At 46.9% G+C, this 25,593-nt stretch overlaps 1 protein-coding gene across 11 annotated transcripts in view; it reads left to right on the forward strand.

Moving 5' to 3' along the window:
- The window catches only part of arvcfb (ARVCF delta catenin family member b), a 162,658-nt gene that overhangs the window by 59,592 nt on the left and 77,473 nt on the right, over positions 1–25,593 (forward strand). For 9 of the 11 annotated variants that reach the window (XM_080852721.1, XM_080852728.1, XM_080852725.1 and 6 more), the window contains exon 5: positions 258–504. The exons of 1 other annotated variant lie outside the window; for it this stretch is intronic. In XM_080852721.1, the coding sequence (XP_080708847.1) occupies positions 292–504 (213 nt within the window). In that variant the 5' untranslated portion in view covers positions 258–291. Of the gene's footprint in view, positions 1–257; positions 505–9,514; positions 9,750–25,593 lie in introns of those variants that run through there. One more of the 11 variants, XM_080852722.1, reaches the window with a different exon arrangement.

Genomic DNA, 25,593 nt, shown 5'->3' on the forward strand with positions numbered 1-25,593 from the left:
ACTGGAGTCTGGTGTGGGTATCACTCGTGTGCATGCTTGTGTTTATTCAGGATGCATCATTGAGTAATGCTGAATGTCAGTTGTTTGGAGAGACAAAAGAACATTTTATTTTCAATTGTGATCATTTCGTGTTTGCTTCTGTCTGAATTGTGACTGTGTGGAACTAATAGTCTTTCTGCAGTGAACTCTAACTGGGTTAATACCTGTTGACCCCACTCTCCTCCTCCTCCTCCTCTTCCTCCTGCACCGGCAATAAGACCAGAACTGCCGTACTCGGGGCTCAGGGGCGCCATGGAAGACTATGACGTGCGTTCAGCGGCCAGCATCCTGGCCTCAGTGAAGGAGCAGGAGGCTCGCTTCGAGCGCCTGACCCGCGCCCTCGAGGAGGAGCGGCGCAACGTCTCGCTGCAGCTGGAGCGCGGCAACCTGCCAGGCGGGGACCGCATGGGCGGCTGCACTGGCGCCGCCAGCCAGCCGCTCGCCTGGCAGCAGGTGGTGATGCAGGTAAAGAAAGTGCCGCTCATCCCAGAACAAGCCGCTTGCATCCTCCGCCTGCGTGTCCGCCTGCCTGCGTGTCCGCCTGCTGCTCTCATACCTCCTTGTCACCCATGCGGACATCCATCCTCGTGTGTGTTGGTCATGCCCAGAGCTCCGGAGGTCGAGTGATTGGCGCCATCACTCCGTGGCTTGTCTTTTAACCATTCATCACACAGCAAATGGCAGTCATTTGTCCCCCCACCCCTCTGTCGTGATTGGTTGGGCGAGGTGTGTCTATAGGTGTCTCGTCATGTGTTGGCTCATGTCATGTGCGGATGAGATTGCTCATCTCATCTCTCTTTCTGTTCCCCAACCAATCCAGTCTGCTGTGTGGCCCCCTCCTCGTGCCTTTTCCTCTCAGTGCATTTTGATATTGTCTAGTGCTCCTCCTGTGTCTCTCGTGGAGTGCTCTCCTATCTGAGAAAGGTTCTGTGCTCTCAGTGGTGATATTTTTTTATCATTCCTTTCCCAGTCAGGGACGTGTGGAGATATTAAATGAGGCTGATGTAATCCTCTGAAATGTCAGTGGTCACCACGGCCCATTGATTCCCAAACTTCTGAATGCCATATTGAATAATACAACAGAAATTGTATTTGTCATTAAAAGTTAAGGTCAAGTGTCAAGTATGCAGTGTGTCAGTAAACTTTTAAGCGCAGTGTTCTTCCAAATGTATGTATTCTGTTTGGTGTGTCCATGCTGACACATGTAAGACAATTCAAAATTGAGTGTCAGTTCTTGCCCTGTGCGAGCGAGTGCAGTCTTGTCTTTTGCCACAGCCGACACTAAAACCCCCTCATGAGGGTCAGTTGTCTGTGAAATGTATCCCTCCTACACCCTCCCATCCGACCCGTCATCTTTCCATCCATCCATTACTTCATCTGCCCTCTTCTCCACTTGTCCTCAGCTGACACTCATAGATCACTGAGCATCTGACCAGGCGATTCCCGCTAGCATATCAGATGCAAGCTCTCTCCCTTCCGGGCTCACCTGTGTGTGTGTGTGTGTGTGTGTGTGTGTGTGTGTGTGTGTGTGTGTGTGTGTGTGTGTGTGTGTGCAGGAGGCTCCTGCTGCATGCTTGGTGAAACAGCATGGCATAGCTCATCCCTCACGGCCTGTGGTGCTCGGCTGCTTGGCGGTGCCGGCGCCGGGTTACATAATGAGGTTGAGTAGGGATATCACCGGTGCCTGCCGGTGATGGATTGTGTGAGGGAGCCTGCATGGAGATAGATTGAATGAGGGAACCATCAGTGGCCTTGCATCTTGAGCAAGCATATGCGTATGTGTGTGTGTGTGTGCGTGCACGCAACTGTGTCTGTGTGTGTCTGATTTTGTGTGTATCTCTGCATGATGTCAAAGCTTTATCTTCATTTCAGTATGTTTCCCCTCATATGTGGGGAATGGAAGACAAGGCAGTCTTTGATTACTATTGTGGTGAATGCATTTAGAAGGAGGTCTGAAGAATTGTAGAGCAATTCAAGCTGATGTTTTAACTGTAAGCATTGTCAGACATTTGCCACAGCCTGCATTGATTTACAACCATGGTTGAGTAATTCACAACTCATACAACCTTCATCAAGTTATACTGTATGTGCTGAATCTATAGTGGGATTTTCCATGTACAGTAACAGCTGCATCTTCTCAGTCCTGTGTTGGTGAGCGTGTTCATTATATTTATCCTCTCATTGGCAGTTCTGTCACAACTCCAACAGAGAATCAATAAAGTCACCATCAGTGTCTGACATCAGTGTCAGAATACTAACGTAAGCTTGCTCATATCATTGGGTGACCAGAAACATGTTTTGTAAATTCTTATGTTCAAAGGCAGTTATTGATTTAAGACCTTGTTATTAGAATTGAATATGTTAACTTCAGTATCATATTTAATATCATGCCTGACCCATAAACCCTTTCCACTGTTCAATTTGAATATTATGACAGTATCATGCCCGTACATTTGACGTTTCATATGTGGGTTTACTCACTCCCTTCACAGTCTTGCCTAATATTCCAAAGACACAGACAGGCCAGGGGAGATGGTAACTTGAGCTGCTGTCCACTGCCGCCCCTGTCTAAATGGGGGGGGAACTTTTCAAAAGGAGTCCGAGCTTTAGAGGAAACCGCATCCTCTTTGATCTGCCATTCCTGTCTGCACTGAGACGTACGAGGAGCTGGACTTGCCGTACTTTATTTATTTTTTCTATTCGTTTTTTTTCCCTCCCCTCCCTGGCTCTTGCCGAGGCACAATGGACACAAAGGCTGCGTCACCGTCGCAGATATATCCCTCCCTGGCAGCGTCTGTGTGTGCCCAGGACCTCGTAAATCAGCTGCCTAACAATGAGGCCCAGCCTCTCTCTCTCTCACACACACACACACACACAGACACACACCTTCCTTGTTCTCATCTTAGCACCATTAGGAGAATGGTCGCCTCCTGTAAATGTGTAATTACTTGGTGCGAAACAGGCAGCATTGTTTACCCCTGGCACTCTCACTCTTTCTTTCTGTCTCCCTGTCTGTTTCCCCCCCTCTCGCTCAGGCTTTGTTTATGACTTTGCTTTCTCTCACGCTCTTTCACACTCTGTCTGTTCTCTCACTCACTCTGCCTCTCAGTCCTATTCACCACTTCGTCTTACTCATTGTCTTACCTCTTAGCATTTTTGGATTGTCACGTTCCTCACATTCCTTTAGGATACACTGTAAGTATTCTTTAGGAATTTATGCACTGATGGAAAAACAAACGTCCTAAATTTGACATTGATAGCTTCCAGTTTAACACCACTTGTTGACAACTTGAAATGTGTTGCAGCGCTTTACATGTTTTGACGCCATCTCTTAATGCCCAGTTATTTGGATCCATGAGTCACTCCTCCAGTTTGGTACCCTGCCCAGGCCGTCTGGCAGCACCCAGAGAGGGCTGAATGGGAGTGGGCTCATAAATAACGCCCACGCCACACCACGCCAGGCCAGGGAAGGGTTAACGTGCCGCCCTGTTCCAGCTCACTGCATGGCTTACACTGGAGGACAGGAATTTTGTCCTCAAGGTTAGGGATGGACACATTCCTCCGCATTCAGGGCAGCGCGGAGGGAAGAAAGAGAGAAATGGCTTTTGTGCCACAATGCTATTTATATTCCATGGGGGCAGCTTAGGCCTCCATCTCTCAAATCAGTGCAGGGGTTGGGTCTGCTTAATGCCTGTCCCTCTGCCCCTCGCAGCCATTTGATCACAATCCATTAAACCATTAAACTCACTAAAAGCTCTGAAAGAGTTTCTCAAAACCACCTCCGTACTCTCGCACCATCTCCCTCTCCCTCTCTTGTTCCCGACACAATGCCAATGTTTAGGAACGCCTGAGTCGCCTTTGGCGGGTCGTGTTTGCCGTGGACACGGTTAACTGTCGGTGGACTGAAAATGTTTTCTTGTGATTGCCTGAACAGCCGGTAAGACTATGTGGTTGGTTCAGACCCATGTGTTTGATATAAGGGTCCTGGCTTTACAAGACCTCTGTGTCACTGCAAGAATGTGACCCCGTGACTCCTTCTGTAGGCAGACCCCTTAAACAACAGCAATTGTCCTTTGTCATTAGCAGTTAAGGTCAAGTGTCAGATATGCAGTGTGTCAATAAGCCTCAAATGCAAAGGCTGTGCAAGTAGCACATGTCACGTTTAACTGCAGTTTACTTACTGCATTTATACTATTTGGTCCTTCTGTCTTGCCATATGTAGGAGGGTCAGTTTAAATTCAAAACACAACTGTCATTTTTTACCCTGTGTGAATGAGTGTTGTCTTGTTACCCAGCCCATGCTGCAGGCTTTGATCTGTGTCCTGCCCGTGAGTGGGATGGCAACCATGCTGTTGTCGGTGTGGCAGAACGCCTGAATTGGCTTTGGCACTGTGCATTCGCCTGGACACGATTAACTGTCAGTGGACCAAAACATTCGGGTGATAGCCTAAACAGCCGGCCAGACTAGGTGGTGGTGTGGTCCCATGTGTTTAATATAAGGGGTCCTGGCTTCGGGAGACCCCATTGCCACTGCAGGAATGTGACCTCTCTGACTCCATCTGTACATCTATAACCAAACAAGTCTGGATGTTGACCCTTGTGATTGTATCCTCAAATTCAAACCATTTGGGAGGGTAGTTGAAAGGAGGCGTTTTCACCCACTTCAAAGGCCCTGGCATTTTTACAGTGTGCGGCCATAAGAAGCACGCAAAACCACATTTTTTTACTACATGAATTACAACCATGTAAATGGCTTACAAATATGGACCTAACAGATGACCCGCCATTAATCAATTTTAGACCCTAGAAGGCAACCTGTTGAGGGCAGTTCAGTGTGCTACTTTCCCATCGATGGTGTGAAGCAATTATTACAGCATGAAACTTCTCCAAGGTCTTGTGTTTTTTTTTTGTTTCTTTTTTTTTCATTGAGTTCAGCCATGCAGGCAGAGGTCTTTGTGTAGGGGGAATGAGGAGCGTCATCGACCCGTTTCAGACATCGGGCTCTGCTCAGGCTTATGGAACATTCTGGCATTCCTCAGCAGAAGTGCCTCTGACTTTTGTTTGCGTCTGATGTTTGGCATGTTGATGACCAGGGTTTTATGTCTGTGGATGCAGACGATCTCGACATGACATTTAGTGGACAAATACAGAAGACTGATGGCTTTGGAAGGCACCAGTGACTATATCTGGAGTCCAGAAGTGCAGAAGCATGTGGATTTCGAATACACTGACTAATGTGGTTTCTCTAATATTCCTGCTTTACTGACATGTAAATTAGTAAAATTGTGCTGCACCTGCTGTCAGCAATTTGCAGTGAGTTTGGATTGAACTACTAGCCAGTAGAGGGAAATGCTGTCTCACAGAATTCACAGAACAGACAGCCCATTGTGTTCGGTGGTTAGTTCTCGGGAAACCGCAGCATAGCCCAGTGTGTCCTAAAAAATTATTTTGGGGAAAGTCAGATATTACCTCTTGTACAGTGGCATATTTTCATATCTTGCCGTCTGTCTTTAGTGTCTCGCCTACTTTCTGTCTGCCTATCATAACAGCAAGGTGATATTAAGTGAGAAAGTGAAAGAGATAGAGACACGTTGGAAAAGAGAAAGAGAGAGAAAATCTTCAACAGCAGGCACCGATGTGAGAAACTAAACTAGATGTGCCCAAGGCCATTACAGTCTGTCAATAGTGTGTCAATAGCACAAATACAAATAGTTAAAAAACAACCTCTCTCTCTCTGTATGTAAATATATACTGTACATATATACATATATACTGTATATGGGCCATTCTACCGAATTGGTGCAAAGTCAGGTCGGAAATATTTTGATTTTTTTTATGTTTTATTCCCAAAACTTTGTCCGTATGTATATTGTACCATATCTAAAGTACACTTATCTAGTAAAAGAACAGTCAATTTTTATATTGTATTTTCAGAATGTGTTGGAATGTTTTTCCTCTTCCAAAAATTGTCACTACCGAAACATCACATTTACTATAGTAAAAAAGGATTATTATTGACCTGTTCAGATTGTGTTTCCTTCCCTTCTCTGAAGAGTATTTTTACAAATATTTCTTGAAGGTTTTCACAATGAAATCCATAAAAATGAATTTTTTACCAAATTTTCAAGTTCCATTTATACAATTCATCAAAATCTAAGTGCAATATTTCTTTGTAAAATGCAAAATACTGATCATATTGATTCCAGAGTTGTTGATTGATGAAATTGAACATACATTAATCCAATCAGTATCATAACATTTTAGTTGATTACTCAATATACTTAATTTTTTACAAAACATCCTGTGTTTCGGTAGTGCTGCACTGTTTCGGTAGTGACATCCAGTGTTTCGGTAGTGACTGCACTGTTGGATGGATGTTCATTTCTCTCCCAAAATCTTCCAAAAGGTGCTCTGGGCCGCCCTTTAGTCCACACAACACATTTATTTAAAAAAATATCGGATTGAACTACTTACCATTTCATTTTGTCACTACTGAAATCATCAGGTCACTACCATATGTTTCGGTAGTGACTGTTTCGGTAGTGACAATTCTAGCTAATTTTAAGCATAAATAAAGAATTCTAACAAGCACACTGCATGCAAAGACATCTTTGAAGAGGTGAACACACATACAAACATAAGATTTTCCATGAAACCCCAAAAGGTTTACTTAATTGAAGAAAACATGCGTTTCGGTAGTGACAATTCTTAAGGTTACACGTCGATTTTCAGACTTTGGAACACATTTATATAAAAACTATGGGATTTAGCTACTTACCATTCAACCATGAGGGTCAGAGATGCAGTGTCACTGCATGGTCAAAAATGCAGAGTCGTGGCTAAAACACAGGCTCAGCCAATGGACTAAAACTCTTGTGTTTCGGTAGTGACATGAAAACTAGGGACATGATTTTTTGAGTATAGAAAATTGATTTAAAAATTAAACCCACAATAAATCTAAATATTCCAAGTTCTGTTTCAACCCAATCATAAAGATCTTTGAAATTAAATCATTGAAAAAAATCTAAAAAAATTGAAAAGTGTTATTTAAAGGCATTGAAATTTAGATGTCAGGGTTGGGGACAGCTACTTCCCAATAGAAAGTACCCTATAAATGATGATTTTGTATATATTTAGCTTATCACTATCTCATGTAATGCATTGGGTTTATATAGACCATAACATTTTCTAATTAAATATCTATGCCTAAATACCTAATTGTTTTGTAAATAGTTTTTATTGTTGAGGGACTGCATATTACACGAATTCGGTAGAATGGCCCATATATATATATATATATATACAAGGCTTGTATAACCTGAACAGAAAGCAGGAAATGTACAGCATGAATTGTGAACCTAATTATCTTCTTCAACTTTGCTGAATCGCCACTTTTTCAACAAAGCTCTATTCCTAATGATGAAAGCTAATTATATTCCAGTTTCCACACTGGTTCTCTGTGCAACTGTAAGGCATTTCTACCTCTCTGAAGATCTTGTTAAAGCATCACATGTGCGTTTTTTTTTAGGGCATTGAATGATTTCTCTGCATCTTCCCCTCCTCCTATCTTGTTTGCCTTTTTCACTTTGGGCGAGGAACATGAGTCTTGCAGATGACATTCCAGCTTCATTTGAGGTGTCTGACTGTCAGACCACAGCATGTTGTGGTACATTAACCTTTCTACCATCTGTTCCGTAGCCACGTCTTGACGGCCAAGAAAGTAAGTGGTTCTGATTACCAGCAATATATCATGCATGATTTTTTTTGGTTTTTATAAATATGGCTTCGCAACGCAGCAAACGGTGTTCAACTTAAATGAAACATCAATGCGTGGAATAACATCAGAATAAATATCCTGACGTGTTTATGTGTGTGCTTCTGAAGATACAACACGGGGCCACTTTGGAGTGTGGGCTTCAGACTACTGTTTGAAGCAGAGAGGAGAGTGCTAGGGGTCCATGGGGATGCTGTTGACTACAGGAACAGAGAGAGAGAGCAGAGAAGGCAAACACTTCAGAAACTATGGAAACGTGTTTGATGTTGTTGATTACGCCACCGACTCTATTCAGAATACTCGCCCTTCTCCTCAAGGGTTATTTTTGTCTGCCTTCCTTAGAGAAATGGGAAGTCGTAGGAGCCTGTCGCTCTCTTGAATTTAACAGAAGTGTGGGGCCATGCAATGGACTCTTTTTCCATGTCCTCGCAGGCTAGGAAATACATTCCCTTTTATTATTAGATTAAAATTCTTTTCTCACTGTTGCTGCATAATGTCTGAGTTTTTTTTCTCCTCCTCTCCCCACTTTTTTGTGTAACTCCCCCCTTCCTTCTCCTCATTGAAAGCAGGCTGAGAGGACAACAGGACAAAAGGATATGAGCGAGAGAAGGGGGAAGAGTGAAATGAGTGTGAAAAGAAGTTCGCAGGGATGGCAAGGGATGGGAGACGAGAGGAGAGGAGAGGAGAGGAGAAGAGGGGGGTGCTCTCTCCCCTCCCCTCCCCTCTCTCTGCTCCTCTGAGGCTGTGCTCCTTTGGCACGTCGGCTGGGCGGGGCCTGAGAGGCTCTGTGTGCTCCAGCTGCGTCTGTCTGTCAGTGCCCTCCCCCTGACCAGCCACTTCGTTTGCATACATGTTGTGTGTGGGTGTGTGTGGGTGTGTGTGTGTGTGTGGGGGGGGGGGGTTAGTTTGAGGGAGAGGGAGATAAAAAAGACAGAAGAGTGCTAAGCTGCTACCTACAGAGCACAGGGCAACGGCCGTCTGGCTGGATGGATTTCTATTCACACGCATGCACGCACACACACACACACACACACACACACACACACACACACAACCACACAACCACACAACCACACACACACACACACACACACACACACACACACACACACAATCACCCCTCCTCTCTTTGCCCCCCTTTCCCGAGCCCGAGGGTTTTGTTCCCTTCCAGGCAAACTTTTTTTTTGCACCCCCTTGAGTGAGTCAGCTGCGTGTGTGTTTCACCCCGGTGTGAGTGGGTACCTTACATTACATAGGGACCTCTATTTTCTCACTCGCTCCCTCTCTTTCTCTCACTCCACTCTCTCTTTCTCTCCCTCCTTTTTGGATTGTCCAGGGTAGTTTTTTCTTTTTTCTTCTCTTTTTCTCCTTCCCCCCCTCATAAGGCTCCAGCATCTCTGTCGAGCCGACAAGCAGCAGCAGTAGCAGCAGCGAGGAGGCGGTCTTCTTCTCTTCTCTGAGAGGATTTAGAGCATGTGTGAGAGAGAGAGAGAGAGAGTGTGTGTGTGTGTGTGTGTGAGAGCAAGCGGGCGAGCAAGTGAGAGAGGGAGAGGGAGAGAGAGAGAGACGCAGACAGGGGAGAGAGAGAGTGTGTGTGAGAGCAAGCGGGCGGGCGGGCGAGTGAGTGAGTGAGAGAGAGCGAGAGAGAGAGAGAGAGACACAGACAGGGGAGAGAGGGAGTGCGAGGCAGAGTGTGTATATGCGTGCGAGTCACTGTGGGGAGAGGATGGCTGTGTGAGAGAGGTTTTCCGAAGCTGCCCGGACACCAACAGGGAGTAGCTGAAGTAAATAAGGAAAGAGAAAGGGTAAAAGGAAAATAAAGGGAACTTTTTTTCTCTCTCTCTCTCAGAGAAGGAAGGAAATTGCTCTATTTTTTTTCTCTTGTGTGGACGGCCGGCAAAAAGGGATTACAGCAATGCCTGCCGAAGTCAAACAGGTTAGTGCTGTGGCTTAGTTTCATCTCTCTGGACTATGCTCTGGTGTCTATGCTGTGTTCCCTCTTTCTCTCTCTTTCATCTCTTTTTGTTTGTTGTTGTCCTTGCGCTAAATGCCAGATGTACGGTGAGCAGTTTGCGACCTCGACAAGGAGGCTTAGTGTCTAGGAGGGTCATGTTCTACCACTGCCACTTAACACACACACACACACACACACACACAAACACAAACACACACACACACTCACACACAGTGTTTTTTCTCTGACAGGGACAGCTTGCGGTTCCACTTGTAACAGTGTTTATCCCACCGAGACGAGCATGTCACTGCTTCTCAGAGATCTGAGCCTTAGCGAATTAACTTTAACTTCTGTGCTGACAGCGTTTGGTAGATTTTTAAAGTACCTTCACTCACCCACACACACACACACACTCACACACACACACACACACACACACACACACACGTGCACGCACATACATACATACGCACACATATACAAACATACATATCCAGAGGAAGTGCACACAGTTTGGATTGATTGTTTTAAACTCAATCTATCTATGCTGTGATGGATGGCACATCTGTCAATAGCATTCCGAGGCAGAGACGGCATGCATATAAAGTGCTGCTGATAAGCTGGAGCAGCCAAATATCTGATTTGGAGAGGGGCGCGAGGCAGAGGCAGGGGTAGAACTGATGGTGTTGAAAGTTACTGCACGCGGATTCGATATGTGTGTGGTGGCCTGAGTGTCTAGGGTTTACAGCTCAGCCCCCCCCCCCCCCTCACAACTGCATTCTTATAAGATCAGTAGTCACCACAAACACGGAGCTATTTTGTCTTTTACTCTTTTAGTCGTCATTCTCCTTGAAGGGGCTCTGGATTGCGACGTCACGCCAAACTGTGAAAATGTCTTCGCGCTCGCCAGGTTTCACAGCTTTGCCCCCAAAGAAAAACACGTGTGTGTGTGGAGAGGCCCAGTGATCCCTTGCATTAACTTGCCACTGAGCAGGACTTGCACGCTAATCTCGCCCAGTCCATTTACACACAAGGGCTTCAAGCCATTTGAACATACCTTGGCACTGAGAGTCATTCTGACAGCTAGCCGCTCAATTCTAATAATCTGCTAACGGCTGCCTTGGGCCCTGGAGACACCTGATAACTGGAGCCGCTCCCGTAGCAATAGTTTCTCTACGGCCAACACTTTTTTGTTCCTCATCTGTGCGACTGCTGCTGCATGTTTCCCATAGCTTGCGCCCTCCACATGACACCCTAAGGGTTGCTTCATAACAACATCGTAACGACCAAAAATGGAGAGCAGTGGCCCTGCTCATGACCCTAGCGGCACACACCCTGCGTCCTCCTAACCCCCTCAACCCCAACACACCTCCAATAGCAGAGATTCCCAGCATGCCTCGGGGTTCACTCCCACTGCTTCAACCTTTTGCCAACCTTTCTGTTTGCATCTGGAGATGCCTTCATGAGGGAGCACCTGCTCCGCCTGGCTCTGTCTGTCAATCGGAGGAGGGCGGAGTGATGCTGCCAGGCTTGTTTATGAGGGTGCTTGTGCTTCCTTGTTGAGCTTGTGCTCAGCTGTTGTTTTGTGTGTTGCTGTAGTGGTTGTTGGTTGGGGTTGTTTGTTGTTATGGTGGTAACTGTGATGGTGGTTGTTGTTGTTGCTGTTGTCATCTTTGTCATTGCATTTGCCACGGTTTAATTGCTTGCCAATAGGTTTTCTTACTCAGAGACTTGATTGGAGATGTACAGCTCCCCCCATTGGGAATGTCTCCCCCCATTCCGTCCTCTCACACAATCATGACAGGCTATCAGCTGCTTTTCTCAGCCGTGGACATTTGGATCCCACGTGCCACGGACACGGGACTCGGGGGGGGAACTGCAGACATATGAGGGAGCTGTGTATCAGACTCTCGTCTTTCTCCCAGCGGTGATAGAGCTTGCGTGAAATGGACTCTCAATCCATGGGAGATTGCGAGTACAACCCCATCAATTACTCTGAGGGAGTGGGGGCGACCCGTGTTAAATTTAAACATACCGTATTTTTAACTTTGCACCTGACTGATGGTTGCCTCCCCAAACAGGCGGCGTGTCATCACACTCGCAGTCTGAAGATATCCTGCTGTGAAAATGTACCAGTCTGGCTTCGCTATTTCTGCAGTGGCCCCATTGTAGTTGAAGTTGACAGTCTGATTAAAGCAGAAGATTAAAAAGCACCATCCCATTCCACTAGATGAGATAGCATAGCGTCAGGAGACTAGTTACATTCATATTGGACCAAGAGTATTGTGTCCTCCTTTTTTGTGTGTGTGTGTTTATGTCTGTATGTGTGTGTTGTGCTCTCGTTGCCTGTCAAAATGCTGATGTGATTTTTAAATGCACTTCTGCTGGCTACCGTTGGCAGTAGTTCAGCCATCACTGGGCTGCCGTCTCAGGGGTGTGTTTGTAGGTTGTTTTGCTTCCTGTGTTTGGGCCATTTTCCCCCACCAACCCTGTTTTGAACCTCCTACCCCCAAACCCCCCTCCCCCCCAAACAGCCCTCCGTCCTCGGTGTAGTGTGGCTGGGAGTGTTTGCTGGAGATCAATATTTGAAGACATGTAGAGCATGAGATGTTAGATTGTGTCTGTGAACTGAACTCGAAACGCCAGTGACCTGAAAGAGCACAGACCCGTAGAGCTCTCTCTCTCTCTCCACCATTGTCACTGGTGGTGGTGATGGACCTCCTCCCTCTCGAAGCCTGGGGGCTGACTGTTGTCCACCCTAGACTGGCCCCGTCTGGCTTTTGATGGAGGTGTTGTTGTGGCTGTATGGGGCGCTGGGAGTCTGGCCCGGTTGGCACTTTCCAGATGTCCCACATACAGCTGCTGCTGCTATTGCCTCAGCCCCCCGCCCCACATACATGTGCCCCATTCTGCTCCCACGCTAACCTTATCACCTCACCTCTGACCCCGAGGGTGTCGGTGATGTAAACCCAGGCACCTCGGCAGGGCAGGAGAGGGGGCCAGGCTCCTGTGGAATGGGGGCTGGAATTACAGGAACAGCTGACCCAAACCCCACACCCTCCTCACAGCCTGCTGTGTAACCAACCCACCCTCCCACCACAATCCCCCCCTGGCCCGTGGGGCCCCCCTTCCTCCAGGGCATACCAGTGGCCCTCAGGTATCTCTGTTCCCTTTGAGTGGTGGGCATGTCATGCAGTCCTTGCGTCGCGCTCTCTCTCTCTCTCTCTCTTCCCTCTGTCACTCCCTTGCTCTCTTTCTCTTTTCTACTCTCTCGTTTGCGCGTAACCCATTTGGCTAGCTTATGATTGTGACTGATATAGGTCTGCATGTTCTCATGCTTCTAAAATTGGGAGAAGAGCTATATGTTCAGTAAGACTATCTCACACTGTGCTGCCTGCCAAACTATTCCCAACACAGATGGAATTCAAGGGGGAAAAAATACGGAAAGGCTAAAGGTCCATTTAGTTATGCAATACTAGGGGTAGATGCTTGCACATTTCTTGTTGTTTGGAATAACAAGCCTGGAAGACTTGCAACATTAATGGTCTGGAATCTTATTAGCCAGTGCTGTTGAACGTCTCCCTCACTCAAGCTCAAGCTGTCAAACTCAGTCAGGCAGGTTATTGCCAGTGCAGGCTGATCTTAACACATGCATGCAAAGATTTAGATTTTTTTGGGCACTAGACTTTAAATGGTCAAAGAATGTCACCTGTATTGCAATGCTAATGAGGGCTAGAGGATTTTAAAAATCCCTCTTCTCCTCTCTGCCTCTCTGTCTGTGTGTCTCTCTCTTTGTCTCCCTTCTGTTTCAAAATTCTTGAGATGAGTCGTGAGGTCTAGTTGTTGTCTCCCCGTCGCCAGTGTGTTTACGGTGTTAGCTCAGGCAGTGACACCCCCCACCCCACATCACTTCTATTTATTCAGCGTGTGTCTGCTGCATGATCCCGTTTCCGTGGAAATGGGTTTTGTCTCTTTCTCTCTCTCTCTCTCTCTCTCTTTCTCTCCGGAGGCTTGTCTTTCCCGTAAACACTTTGCTGCTGCTAGATGTTCAGCTACAAGAGAGGCAGACAGATAGTGACCTAGGGAAGAAAAAAAAAACATAGTGGGTAGATCTTTCCTGATTGTGTGGTACCAATTCCTTTGGTAAACACACAAGTGATAGAGGGGGTAGGCTGGTCCCAGGTCTGCCTAGCAGTCGTGCCTCTCTCTCTCTCTGGGCCTGATGAGGGTGGATGAAATGGTCACTGCTTGTCCTCCCCGAATGACAGGTGACAAATTTGGATTATTGGGTAGTGCTCAGTGGCCCATCTCCCTTCTTGTACTCACCACCAGGCCCCACTAGTACTGCTCTCCGCTGCAGGTTTATTAAAAAGAATGTCTGAGGGAGTGTGTGTGTCTGGGTGAGAAGGGAGTTAATAAACGGGGAGTTTATGCTTGCCGTTACCGTCCTTGTGGACTGCGGTGCGCACTTAACGTGATGTCATCTTGGCTGGCGTTTTGTGCACTTTTTTTGTGACCTGGCACGCATGGCTTGCCTGATGCGTTCAAAACCCGGAAGACAAATGCTTGTGTGATAAGGTGTTTCCCGGCTTTCTGGCACACAACTTTCAGATAGTGTATGAACTTTTGTTTAATGTAATTGTTGAATAAAGCTGGCAAGCTAGTTTGTCTAGTTGAATCCAGAAATGAATATCGGTTATACAGTTTAACGGCATGTCATATATACAGTATATATATATATCACTGTGCTCTAGTCGACACCTTACCCCTTTTTTGTTGCATCGCTTACAGCAGTTTAGATTATCTTTTTCTTGGTACCGCCACCTATCATTTAGGAGAAGAGTGCAGCAAGTAGCGGATAGCCATGAATAGCTCAGATATAAAATGTTATGGAGTGTTGATTTCACAGCTTATGTGGGAAAAAAACAATGCATCAAGCATTGAAAGGGAGAAAGTGTGTGTGCTTGTATGTGTTTGGAAAACACATTTGGAAAAAAGAAGTGTGTGTTTGAGAGAGAGAGAGAGAGAAATTGAGTGTGTGTGTGTGTGTGTGTGAGAGAGAGAGAGCAAAAGATTGTGCATGTGTGAGAGAGAGAGAGAGATTGTAATGGTCATAATTGGCTTAGAGCCAGCCGGGTGAGTGGAAAAGGTGCATGCGTAACACATTTCAGGCCCCGCCATGGCAACAGGAGTGGTTGGGGACCCCTGCGACCCTGAACTTGATGATTAATGGGAGTGGGCTGGTGAGTTTTGGCAGACGGCTCGCTTTGCCTCCCTGTGAGTGTGTGTGTCTGTATGTGCACGTTTGTGTGTGTGTGTGTGTGTGTACGTTTGTATGTGTGTATTTACTGGCTTTCATTCTCTCCTCGCAGTGGAAAAGCAGTCCTTTCTCTCCACTGTGTGGTGGCACGAATCAGCAGGCCACACAAGGGGGGGTGGGGAAGAGGGGATGAGGACATATTAGATGTGGGAATGTGGCGGCCATGAACATGGCTGACATAGATGTACCTTTTATTCCCCCTCCTACTGTATTCCGCTAACCTGGGCTAAGCCGGGGAAAGGTGTAAACAACACTGAAGATGTGCTCTGGAAAGTAAACAGAGGTGAGTGGCCCTCTGGGCTGTCTGGAGCTGATAGACTCTAGTCTCCGGGTGAGCTATTTCCTTTTTTTTTGATGCGCTGGAAGGCATTTATTCAGCCACTGACCACAACAATCAATGAGAGTCTTAAGTGGAAGTTCATTCTAACCCCCCCTCCTCCTTTCCCTCCCCCCTCTCTCTCCTCTCTGCTCTGCATTTCCTCTTGCTCTCTGCGTAGCTCTGGGCTTTCAGACGCAGAAATTGGTGGTGGTGGTAGTGTTGGGAGGGGGTGGGATGGGGGGGGGGGGGGGTGGGGTGCTCCTTTGAGAGTTATGTATAGGGGTCCATAGAAATCATCCCCTCCTCCCTCCTCTTCAATTGCCCTTAGCCGCAGCCCCCCTCGTAGTTGCAGCTGGGGACATTGAGAGGCCCAGGGGGGGTAAGAATGGGTTAAGAGGGAGACGTGCTCCGGCCCCCAAAAACGGGGCTCCCTCTAATCCATAAGCACAGAGAGAGCCGCCTGCTTACTCATCTCTCCCTCCCCACCCCCCCACCTCCACCAGTCTTCTCTATTTCTTATTATCACCAGCCATGTTGCTGCAGACATAACCAGCTTTGTCCCCGGAGAAAGTTACGAATGGCATATACTCCACTCTGGCCTGCTCAATCTACATCTTGCCAAGATGGGATTTTGTGACTTCACCCGATGTTGAGGGGGGCGTAACGGGAATCGATCCTCCATCATCCCCCTCCATTTTGCCATCTGTCTAAGATGGTCTGCCGGGATTAATGACTCTGACTGACGTCCCCTTGGCGTGGTCGCAGGGACCGTGCATGTCTGGCTGGATTAGCAGAGAGGAGCAGCTACACGCACCGGATATCTTGGATGTTTTCTTATTCCTGTCATTTCTGGCGCTTGAGCCGGGTGAATTTATGTGGTTTGAGTGCAGTTCAGTTGCTTCACGTCCAGACCTCACTCCTCAAATTAGAAAAGAAAACTGGCGCATAGGGAGAACAATTTAGTGTATTTTGAGGAAAAGCTTTGTGTATCTGTGCTGACCCTGACTGGCGGTTAACTGTAGCATAGTTCATTGCCCAGTTAAAAGGATAAATGGTGATTGCTATCGTGTTTTCTTGCGTGACGCCTTCTTTTTCTTTTCACATCTTCATTGTTGTCAGTGAAATGTGTCTCATTATTTGCTCTTCATCAATCGGTTCCCAGCCATCATAAGGGATATCAGTCAAAAATATAATCTCAATACCTGTTGATTAAAAGCAGCCCAAAAACACAACAACTGCTAGTATATAAACATTTACACTCCTGAAAAAACTCGACAACTGTAAAAACACCACGCTGGTTTCCTGTTGAGCCTGGAGCAGCGGCTGAGTTTGGTTTATGGCACGACTCCCAGACGAGTGCTTTCGGACATGCCTGTGTTGATGTCTGACCAGCGCACTCATTACCCATGGCTAAGGTCCAGCATTTTTCGAGAGAGTCCAGAGCTTGTGTAATGGGAGTAGACAGCAGGCCAACAGCCCGTTCCCTCAACCCACTTCCCGAACCCTCACCTCTGTCTGGCACGGTCCTGTCCTGTCCTGCCTTAAGCCTCAGCCCCGGCCCTCTGCCTGTTTCCTCCTCGGCACGTGTTAACGAGGCACTAAAGTGGGTTTGAGGTTTTTTGCCAAATGACCTGAAAAAACACCTACATATTTTTTGCTCTTCTCTTTCTTGTTTTCGCCCCTGAAGGTGATCCACTTCAAGTGGAGACAATAGGCTCCCGAGGTTCCAACAATGGAGCGGTCCAGCTTTCAGGCAGCTGTCATATGTTGTTACGCAGAGATCACACGGCATTGTTTCTCATCTCATCCTCCTCCTCCGCCGAACAATGGTAGAGATGTGCCTCTCCGCGACATTCCTTAAGGCTCTATTGAGTTGTCTAATGAACCTCGGCTGGCAGCGCACCCTGAAATGGCTGTTGTCACTCAGTGAAAAAAATGCAGGCTCCATCCCGCTTCGCGTGTTAATTTGTTTGGTGTCTCTAATTGACTGTGAAGCTGAGAGTGGTTGCCACGCCGATGTTTGTCTCAAAGGTCTGTTGAGGCCTTGGCCAAGGGACAGGTGCCAGGCAGACAAAGTGAGAGAGCGAGAGTGGGCTGGAGTTCTTGTGCCACCTCGCTATGCCTAGGATGCCCGTCTGAAAAGAAATGAACAGTGACTCATGCCATTTTAATTGGATGGAGGCAGCAGCTGGCACCGATATTTTCAGGCCGCAAGACATTTGAGCGTTGTCTACGCTCTGAACGATGACTCGTAGCCGTTAAAAGTACACAGCTCGTGGAATGTGGGAGAGAGAGATAGGGAGAGGGAAATCGGGCTTTGTGTTTCGACTGGACAGTCATCACTGCCAGTCACCACCACTGATCCCCCCTTGTTCTTGGACGAGGGTTAAAAGAAAAGATGGAGAGAGTGTGTGTGTGTGGGGGTGGTTGGGTGGCTGATGTTGGGTTAGACCGGATTAAGAGAGCATTTGACACACTCATGCTTTCGGCAGGCGGATTGTGATATTTTTCCAGCTCTATTTTTCCTCTGAAAATGCCAATGCTTGCACAATGTGGCAGAAACGACAAACTGAGGGGGGCATGCGAGCAAAATATAGCCAAAGCCAAACAAACAGGGTTTGTTTATTCAGACCTCACGGAATAGTTAAGAAAAGCCTAATCCATTAAGACAGATTTTCACTGCAGCCCCTCCCTCTGCAATCTGCTGTGCTGTGCGTAGGCCTGAAGGAGTGAGTGTTTTCACCAGGTCCGGCATCCTCGACTTGAGGGGTCTACAGTAAGTCTTAAGGGATCACAGGACTCTCACATTCTATACTTAGGAGTCTCAGATAAGGTAAATACACGGCTTTCAATCAGCCATTGTCCCGACCCCGGATTCGCCACCTTGACTTCACCTTTTCTTCCCTGTGAACTGCCGTCGACCTCCACCCACGAGCCCTTTAATACACACACGCTCATGCACTCACACACCATCTAAATGTCTACACACTTGCACACAGACACACATACACACCCACACACATACACATGCACACGCATACACACACACACACACACACACACACACACACACACACAGATACAGACACACACACGTGCACGCCTAAAGCTTTCAAAGGTCATTTTAAGCTAATTGAGGCCATCCCCCTTGTCTGGCTGCTACAGGAGGAAGGCTATGAATGGGCTCTTGTGTGCTGCATTAGCATTAGTTAGCCCAGGCTAGGCAGTCACGAGAGACCTGGGCAGCCTCAACCGCATCTTTGCTTCACCCAACCAGGCCAGGTCCTCTCCCCCTCTCAGCACGCCGTAAGTCTGCAGATTAGCCTCCTGGTTCTCAAAGGAAAAGATGGCCAGTGCTTTAAGGGTTCTTTTTGTGTTCGGGTCTTCAAGGTAATTACCCAACAGCGGTCCTTTACCTTGAGGATTCTATACAGAGATGATTTTTGTTCGTGACTTGTTGACAGTAGCTGTAATGTTAAAGGTTTAGAAATGATTGAATGTAGCATTTTTGTATTGAGGCATTTATTGACACACTGGCCTTGAAAGGGAAGGGCTTTGGAAGGGTCACTCTATGGTATTTGCTCTGGCTCTCAGTGGAGGCATTGCTGCCCTGCACATGTTTTGGTTCTATTATGAAATTCTGAAATGCTGTGCCTCCCCTGGCATTCTTTCTTTGCTTCCTTTTTTTTTTGTGAAGATTTGTGATTTATTTATTTTTTCCTCAATCCATCAAGCGCTCGATCAAGCTATTAAAATGCTGAATAACGTGTGTTTGATGGCAGAAAATGAATATTAATGCTCCTTTGGGGCACCATCTAAGTGAGCACTGTGTACACCTTCCAGTAATGACCTCCGCAGCCCTCTCAGACAGACACTTGGCTCGCCCCGCATGAAAGCTATCTCATCTCTTTGATTAGCAAGGAGAGAGGGGTAAGATAGAAGAGGTATCGGCAGGAATTGAATTTCAATAAACTTAATAATAATGAATAATGTATACCGGCAGCGGCAGCACTCCTGAGGGCTGCACCTCTTTGGGGGCGCATCAGTCTGTTAGTTGAGGAGTTGATGTCTCAAAAATAAATACATGGAAACGAAGAGAGATAGAGACCAAAGAGAGAAGGACACAGAGAATGACAAAGGAGAGAGAGATGAGGACTCGGGACAGTTCAACCCTTCCACTCATATATTTTTTGGGGGGTGTGGTAGACTGATTTCTCTCTTTTGTTTACAGCAGAGTGGTATTTTCTGCACGGAGACAGGCGAAGGTGCAGTTGACATAGATAGAGAGACTCTCATTTACAGCTCAGAAGTGGCTCGCCATAGTCTTGGCTGTAATTTGCCTCAAGAATCAGTGAGTGCTTCGCCAGAGCTTTCAGCTGTGCCCTGGAGAGATTCACGCGGCTCAACATCCTCAGGCCAGAGACGGCTGCAGACAGAGTGGCAGAAGTCTGCAATCAGGCATCCGTGAGCCCCATAGCTCCAAGCTCCCTTACTTACAAAAAATTCCTTTGCACTCAGTCCAGAGCCAATGTAGCCTCTGTTTTTCTCCACTGAGCAGAAAAGCTCATTATATCTGTCTCTGCCAGGCACAGAGCACCTTCAGTGTTCTTGGGCAACTGGTGTGGCAAACCTTTGGTGGTGCTCTGATTCTGTGTGTGTGTGTGTGTGTGTAATACGTTGGATTATCTAGGAGGGCATCTTCGGTAACCCTGTGTCAACATTAACAGGGGGTGCATGTGGACTTTTTGTTGGCTGACTTCACCCCTCTAGGTATGGAAGCTCCCATGATTCATACTGCAGATCGATATGTACGTGCCTCTCTGTGCAACTGCATCAATGCTCTCCCCATGATATAAGACCATGAGGATGAACCTGTTTAATCGAGGCTGATTGTTCTGTGTGTGTGTGTGTGTGTGTGTGTCTGTGTGTGTGTTAACATGTCTGCACACGTGTCACAAGCACATGTGGGATTCACAGGAGGATATGCCTATAAAGCCTGTGTGTGTGTGTTTGAGTGATAATGAGAGTGAGAGAGTGTTTATGTGTTTGAGTGTATGTGCCCATATACATTAAGTAGTGTTTGCTGCAGCCAAGAGCTGAGGAGCTGAACTGGGTCAGCTTCCACTCTCCCAAGCAGTGGGAGAACACAGTGAGGGAGACGTGAGGTCCTCTATGGACTGGGGCCTTCATGAGGCGAGACGTCACGTCTGTCCTCCTGCCACGGCACTGCCGTAGATGTAAATCTCATTGTCCCTGCCTTATTCAGTCTCATTGTCCCTGCCTTATTCAGTCTCATTGTCCCTGCCTTATTCAGTCTCACTGTCCCTGCCTTATTTTTATTCAATTCACCGTTTAGAAGCTTCAGTGCAGACTCTAAGGGCAGGAACAGAGAGTGTCTCTTGAACCTTGGTTTGTTTTCATCTCTCTTTTAATAATCAGTATTTTTGTCCTCTATCTCTTTCTCTCTCACTCCCTCTCTCTTGGGAATCCCTTTCCTTCATTTGAAAAGTAATGGTTTGATAACCAGATGGAGGGGCAGTGAGGAGCCAGCTGAGGTTCAGGGAGGGGTGGTGCAGAATGGGAGAGCTGAAGAGAGCGGCTGTGAGTCACTCATTATTCTCTGGTTAGCATTGGGCTCTGTTTCCTTGACAAAACAAAGCACTTCACATTAGCAAGTTTGCCCAGAGATGGAGTGGAAGGAGTGGGCTGCTTGAGAAAAGGTCACCCTGTTGTACGTTAAGTATTTTGGAAAATGCCTATTCCACTTGCAGGACATGCTCGAGGCTGTTATGTGAGGGCAAGTAATGGAGAAGTCTGGAGCATTTCTTTTCAATGATGCATAGCATGCGTTCTAGAAATCACAACATTCTCATTTGAGTCAGACACATTGGAGATAATGACATGTTTCCAAACATTTAGAGCTGTTTCAATCGACCTGCCTGTTTCATGAACTCTTGTCTCCGGTAGTGACACCAATTGTTCCTCTTTGCTGGCGACAAATGACAGCATTGGGATCGTTTTTCTATGTGATTGTTGTTCAGTCTGTGTTGTGTTTTAGTCATTAGATGAAATTGGAACAGCATTGAAATCGAAGATGCCCTCAGTTCCCTTTTTGTTTGGACTATTCTTTCTGGCGGTTCTTCGTCGCTATTTAGCGATTAACTTTTTGGTGCAGTTTGTTTAAGACGTCAGCTTTGAAGTATGAAGCTGTCAGCCGCATCGATTCAAGTGTCCAAAGGAAATTATCCCCTTGGTGCCAGACAAAGTGGGGGTGGTAATGCAGCCTCTCCCTCCTTTATTCAGTCAAAAGTGCAGCGTACGTGCTGAACTCTAGTTACTCGGGACTCCCTGTCAAATCATCAACAACAACAACGTCAGAAACAAGAGGAGAAGCGCAGCCTGCAGTGCCGCGACGAGGACCGGCCCAGATGATGCAAATCTGTGCAGTATCTACGCGCACATCACACCGGCACGAAGGGGTACGTTGAAAAGAGATGATCTCTTTCAAGCCGCTCAACGCCTTGAAGATCAAACCCAGTGGATGTGCCTGAAAGCTTCCCGCGTCCCGTCGTCTTTTTCTGTGCATTTGTGTTGCCTGTCTGGTTTTGTCTGAAACGGAGCAGTTCATTCATTGTGACAGGCCGTGATTCAAAAGAGTTACAAGGCCTAAGTTTGCAACAACATAATACTGGTTTGGGGTGCTGATTAGCAAGAGGAGGGATAATTGTTTCCCCGGAATTTCATTAAAATAGTGATGCAGAGGCAGACCTCCCTAGTAATAGCCAGGCTTGTTTCTTACAATGGGGGCCATAAATCTGCATTACTCTCAGTGTTTGACCTCAGGCCTGTATTCACCCAAGTAGCTGTCTTAGTATGTATTGCTTCACGGTGGCTCCCTTTCACAGGAAATTTGTTGTGGGAAAATGAAGGAAGGATAAACCATTTAGCATTTTTATTGCTGCACAGTACTGAATAGCTATATAGTTGTTCATGCATTTGTGTGAGCAGCCAAAAGAAAAGATGTTTCCATGTTTTCTTGAGTCTGAACTGAGATTTATGTAGGCCTACCTTGTGATTGCGCTCAAGAATGCAGTGTTAAATTAGTAGTAGTAGTAATTAGCCAAGCAACACATATCATATGCTTGATGTCTTTTTCTTCTAGCATGACATGGTTGCATGTACTGGCGGGGAGCAGGGAAATCTAACATGTATGCCTTCTGTGTCTCAGTGGGCTCCTGTTTTGGCTGTGCTCGGCTTCACGGTCCTTGCTTTGACCTCAGGGAAGGTTTCCTCCTCTCAGGTGCTCCATCTTTGTTTCCCGTGTTATTTTTATTCTGTGATACGGGTACTAAAAAAATCCTGGCACAGCGCTAAACCCTCGCTAATTGGCAGGAGGCAAGCACCTTGCAGCCATATGGACCCGGTATTCTGCCCAAGTGCTCCCTAATCTCCACAACATGGAAGGAATTTTCAGGGGTCTTGTTTTCGGGGCAGAAAATAGAAGCCAGGGTCCCATGTGAATTCAGCTCTGCGCTCTGACAGTGCTGTACTTTTGGCCTGCTCACGGAGAGAGAGGGAAAGAGGGAGAGAGGGAGATAGTTAGAGGCGAGAGAAAAAAAGAGACGAATGAGAAAGAAAAAGTAGAAAGCTCAGAAATGTTTCTAGTTGGTTCTGAAGCCAGAGGAAAATGGCCGACTGCCACCGGGCTCTGTTGCCACTGATGATGTGGTGCATCTGCAAAGAGTCAAGCTGCTTTAGTGGCCTGCGCTACTGTGCTGGGAAGCTCTCGAATGGCACACGTTGCGAGTGACGATGGCTCAAGGCTTTCTTCCAGTCACTGCGCCTTGTCCCCCCTTACAGCATTTCCATTCCTGTCTGGCATTGTGTTCAGGACACTGTAACGGCTCGATCGCATCCAACACTTTGTGTCAAGGGGTGTAGCTGCCATGGTTGGTGATTTGATGCGCTTGCTTGATGCTGATTGAGTTTTGACATGGTTTGCCATATTCTTTGTGCATCGGGCAAGACACTGGAGGGGTTTCATCAACTTTTTATTGTTCCAGTGTGGGTGGTTTTCCAGGCAATATTGCTCTGAAGCGGTGTCATTCTCTGCCAGTGAGTATTTATCTTCTCAGCCAAATGAGAATGTTTTCCAGCAAACTGAAAAATGTTGAAAGGTGAATGGCGGAGGATTTATGGTTTATTTGGCTGTGATCCTTCTTGGAAGGTAGATATGTCTCCCACGTCTCGTATTTTTCAGGACTTTGGCCTCCCCCCCAGCTTCATGATAATGGAAATGGCAGCAGTGTGAAAACATGAATCAAGTGTAAGGTCAGGAGCTAATTCCCAGCTGATGAAACAGCTCTGGTTTTTTATCCAGTAGGAGTGATGGACTGCGGATTTGAGCGCAATCATTTCCCTGCTGCTCTTGGATTACGGTCCTGAGTTGGTCATCTTTCCGAAGCTGAGGAGAGCATGCCTGTGCATTCCAGAGGTTTAAGTTTTTGCGTCAGCAGGCCTATCTGATCTCTCCAAAACTATGGTTGTTTTTGCCCCCACATCGACTCTTCTGTTCCCTTTTTTCATGGGATAACATGTTCTCCGGCTCTCTCTGCTAGCCAGAGGACAAACAACGCAAACTCTAGGATTACTTATGTACTTTTTTCCCATCCATCCTAGAGTGGAGAATATTCGCTATGTCAGATACAGTCCTCAGTTAGGCTCTGTCTTAGAAATCTGTTCAGCATGTAGATTAAAAAGTCTGCCTGTCAAGTGCTTAGTGTCGGGAAAAAAATCGGAGACGTCGAAAATAATATGAGACAGCGATGAGAAGCACTCAGCCACTTATTTTGTCATTACTGTTTGGTGCCGGAAGGGGAACCGACTAAGCAGCTAATGGCATGCAACATTACCCATCCTCTCTTTTACGTCTTTGTTTTGGCAGGAAAATCAACAAATTTGTGTCATTCCGCTGAAGGCATGAGAAGTCAGAGAGACTCCGTTGAGTCAAAGTTGAATTATTTAAAGACATGTGGCCATGCACATACTTCAGTGTTGGCACGGTGGAAGAGAGAGGTAGCGAGGGGGTATTGCGGCAGGTGGGGTCACCCTGTGCTCAGGTGCCTCAGTGCCTACAGACATGTGTCTGCTGGAAGTAATTTCATGGAACGTTGGGAGTGTGTCTCTGAAGCTGGGCGCGGCCTCCCTGGAGGAAACCCCTGTTTGAGGCCCAGGGTGGTGGAGGCCCCGTCGGGATCCAGGGTCTGGTTGTCATTAAAGAGCAGCATGCCAGCCCGTGCCACACTGGGCCTGCTTTAATTAATGGTGTCGTCCGCTGCTGTGGTAGTGCAGTGGGAGGGGTGGCAGAATTACCCACTGTCCATCACGGCTTGGAACATAATGGTTATTTCTCTCGGTGTGAACATTGCCTTATAAGGAAGCAGTCATTCCTCCCAGGCCATGTTAGCAAAGCTGACAGTGCCACTGTGGGAGATGAACCCATTTGTCCACCTCGAGTGACTCCTGTCAAAAGGCGTCAAATGTCTTGCCCCTGGTGTTTTTCTCGCTTCTGTTTTTGAAAAAAACTTGTGGATTGTGTGTTTTCTTTTTTTTTTGCAAGCTTGACTTCACATTCATGCTGATGCAGAAAGGAAAAGAGACCATTTTTGCCCCTCAATAGCGCAGGAAGTGTGCTTGTGTGTCGGTCAACTCTGGCCTTTGTGTAGTCTCTGTCTTCTTTCTCTCTTTTTCCACTCTGTCATTTCACTGGCCTCTTTGTTGCTAGGGCCTTTTTCTTCGAGAACAGCTGACAGGGAGCTTTCGAGGAGATGTGCGTCTCTGCTTCACTGCTGGTCTGCGACCAGACAAAGACGTCTGGGCCTCTCCTTCCCAGAAAAAACCTCAGTGTTTCAGCCACTCCACTGGGGTTACCGGCAGTGAAGCAGGAGACAAGGACATATCTGTGTCCTTCCCCTTTCACCCTTCCTCTTCACCTCTCTTCATCCTTTCTGTTTTTCAACCCTCTCCTCTCTCTCTCTCTTCCTCTGCCTCACTCCCTCCCTGTCTGTAGCTCACTCTCTATGTATGAAGAGGATGTGGAGAGGAAGTAAGGGAGAGGGGGTCCAGATTTGATTTGCAGTGAGATTGGATTAGTGGCATTAATTTGGGCCCATGCCTGCCCCAGCTGT

This window comes from Sprattus sprattus (assembly GCF_963457725.1).
Source record: "Sprattus sprattus genome assembly, chromosome: 15".
Lineage (NCBI taxonomy): Eukaryota > Metazoa > Chordata > Actinopteri > Clupeiformes > Clupeidae > Sprattus > Sprattus sprattus.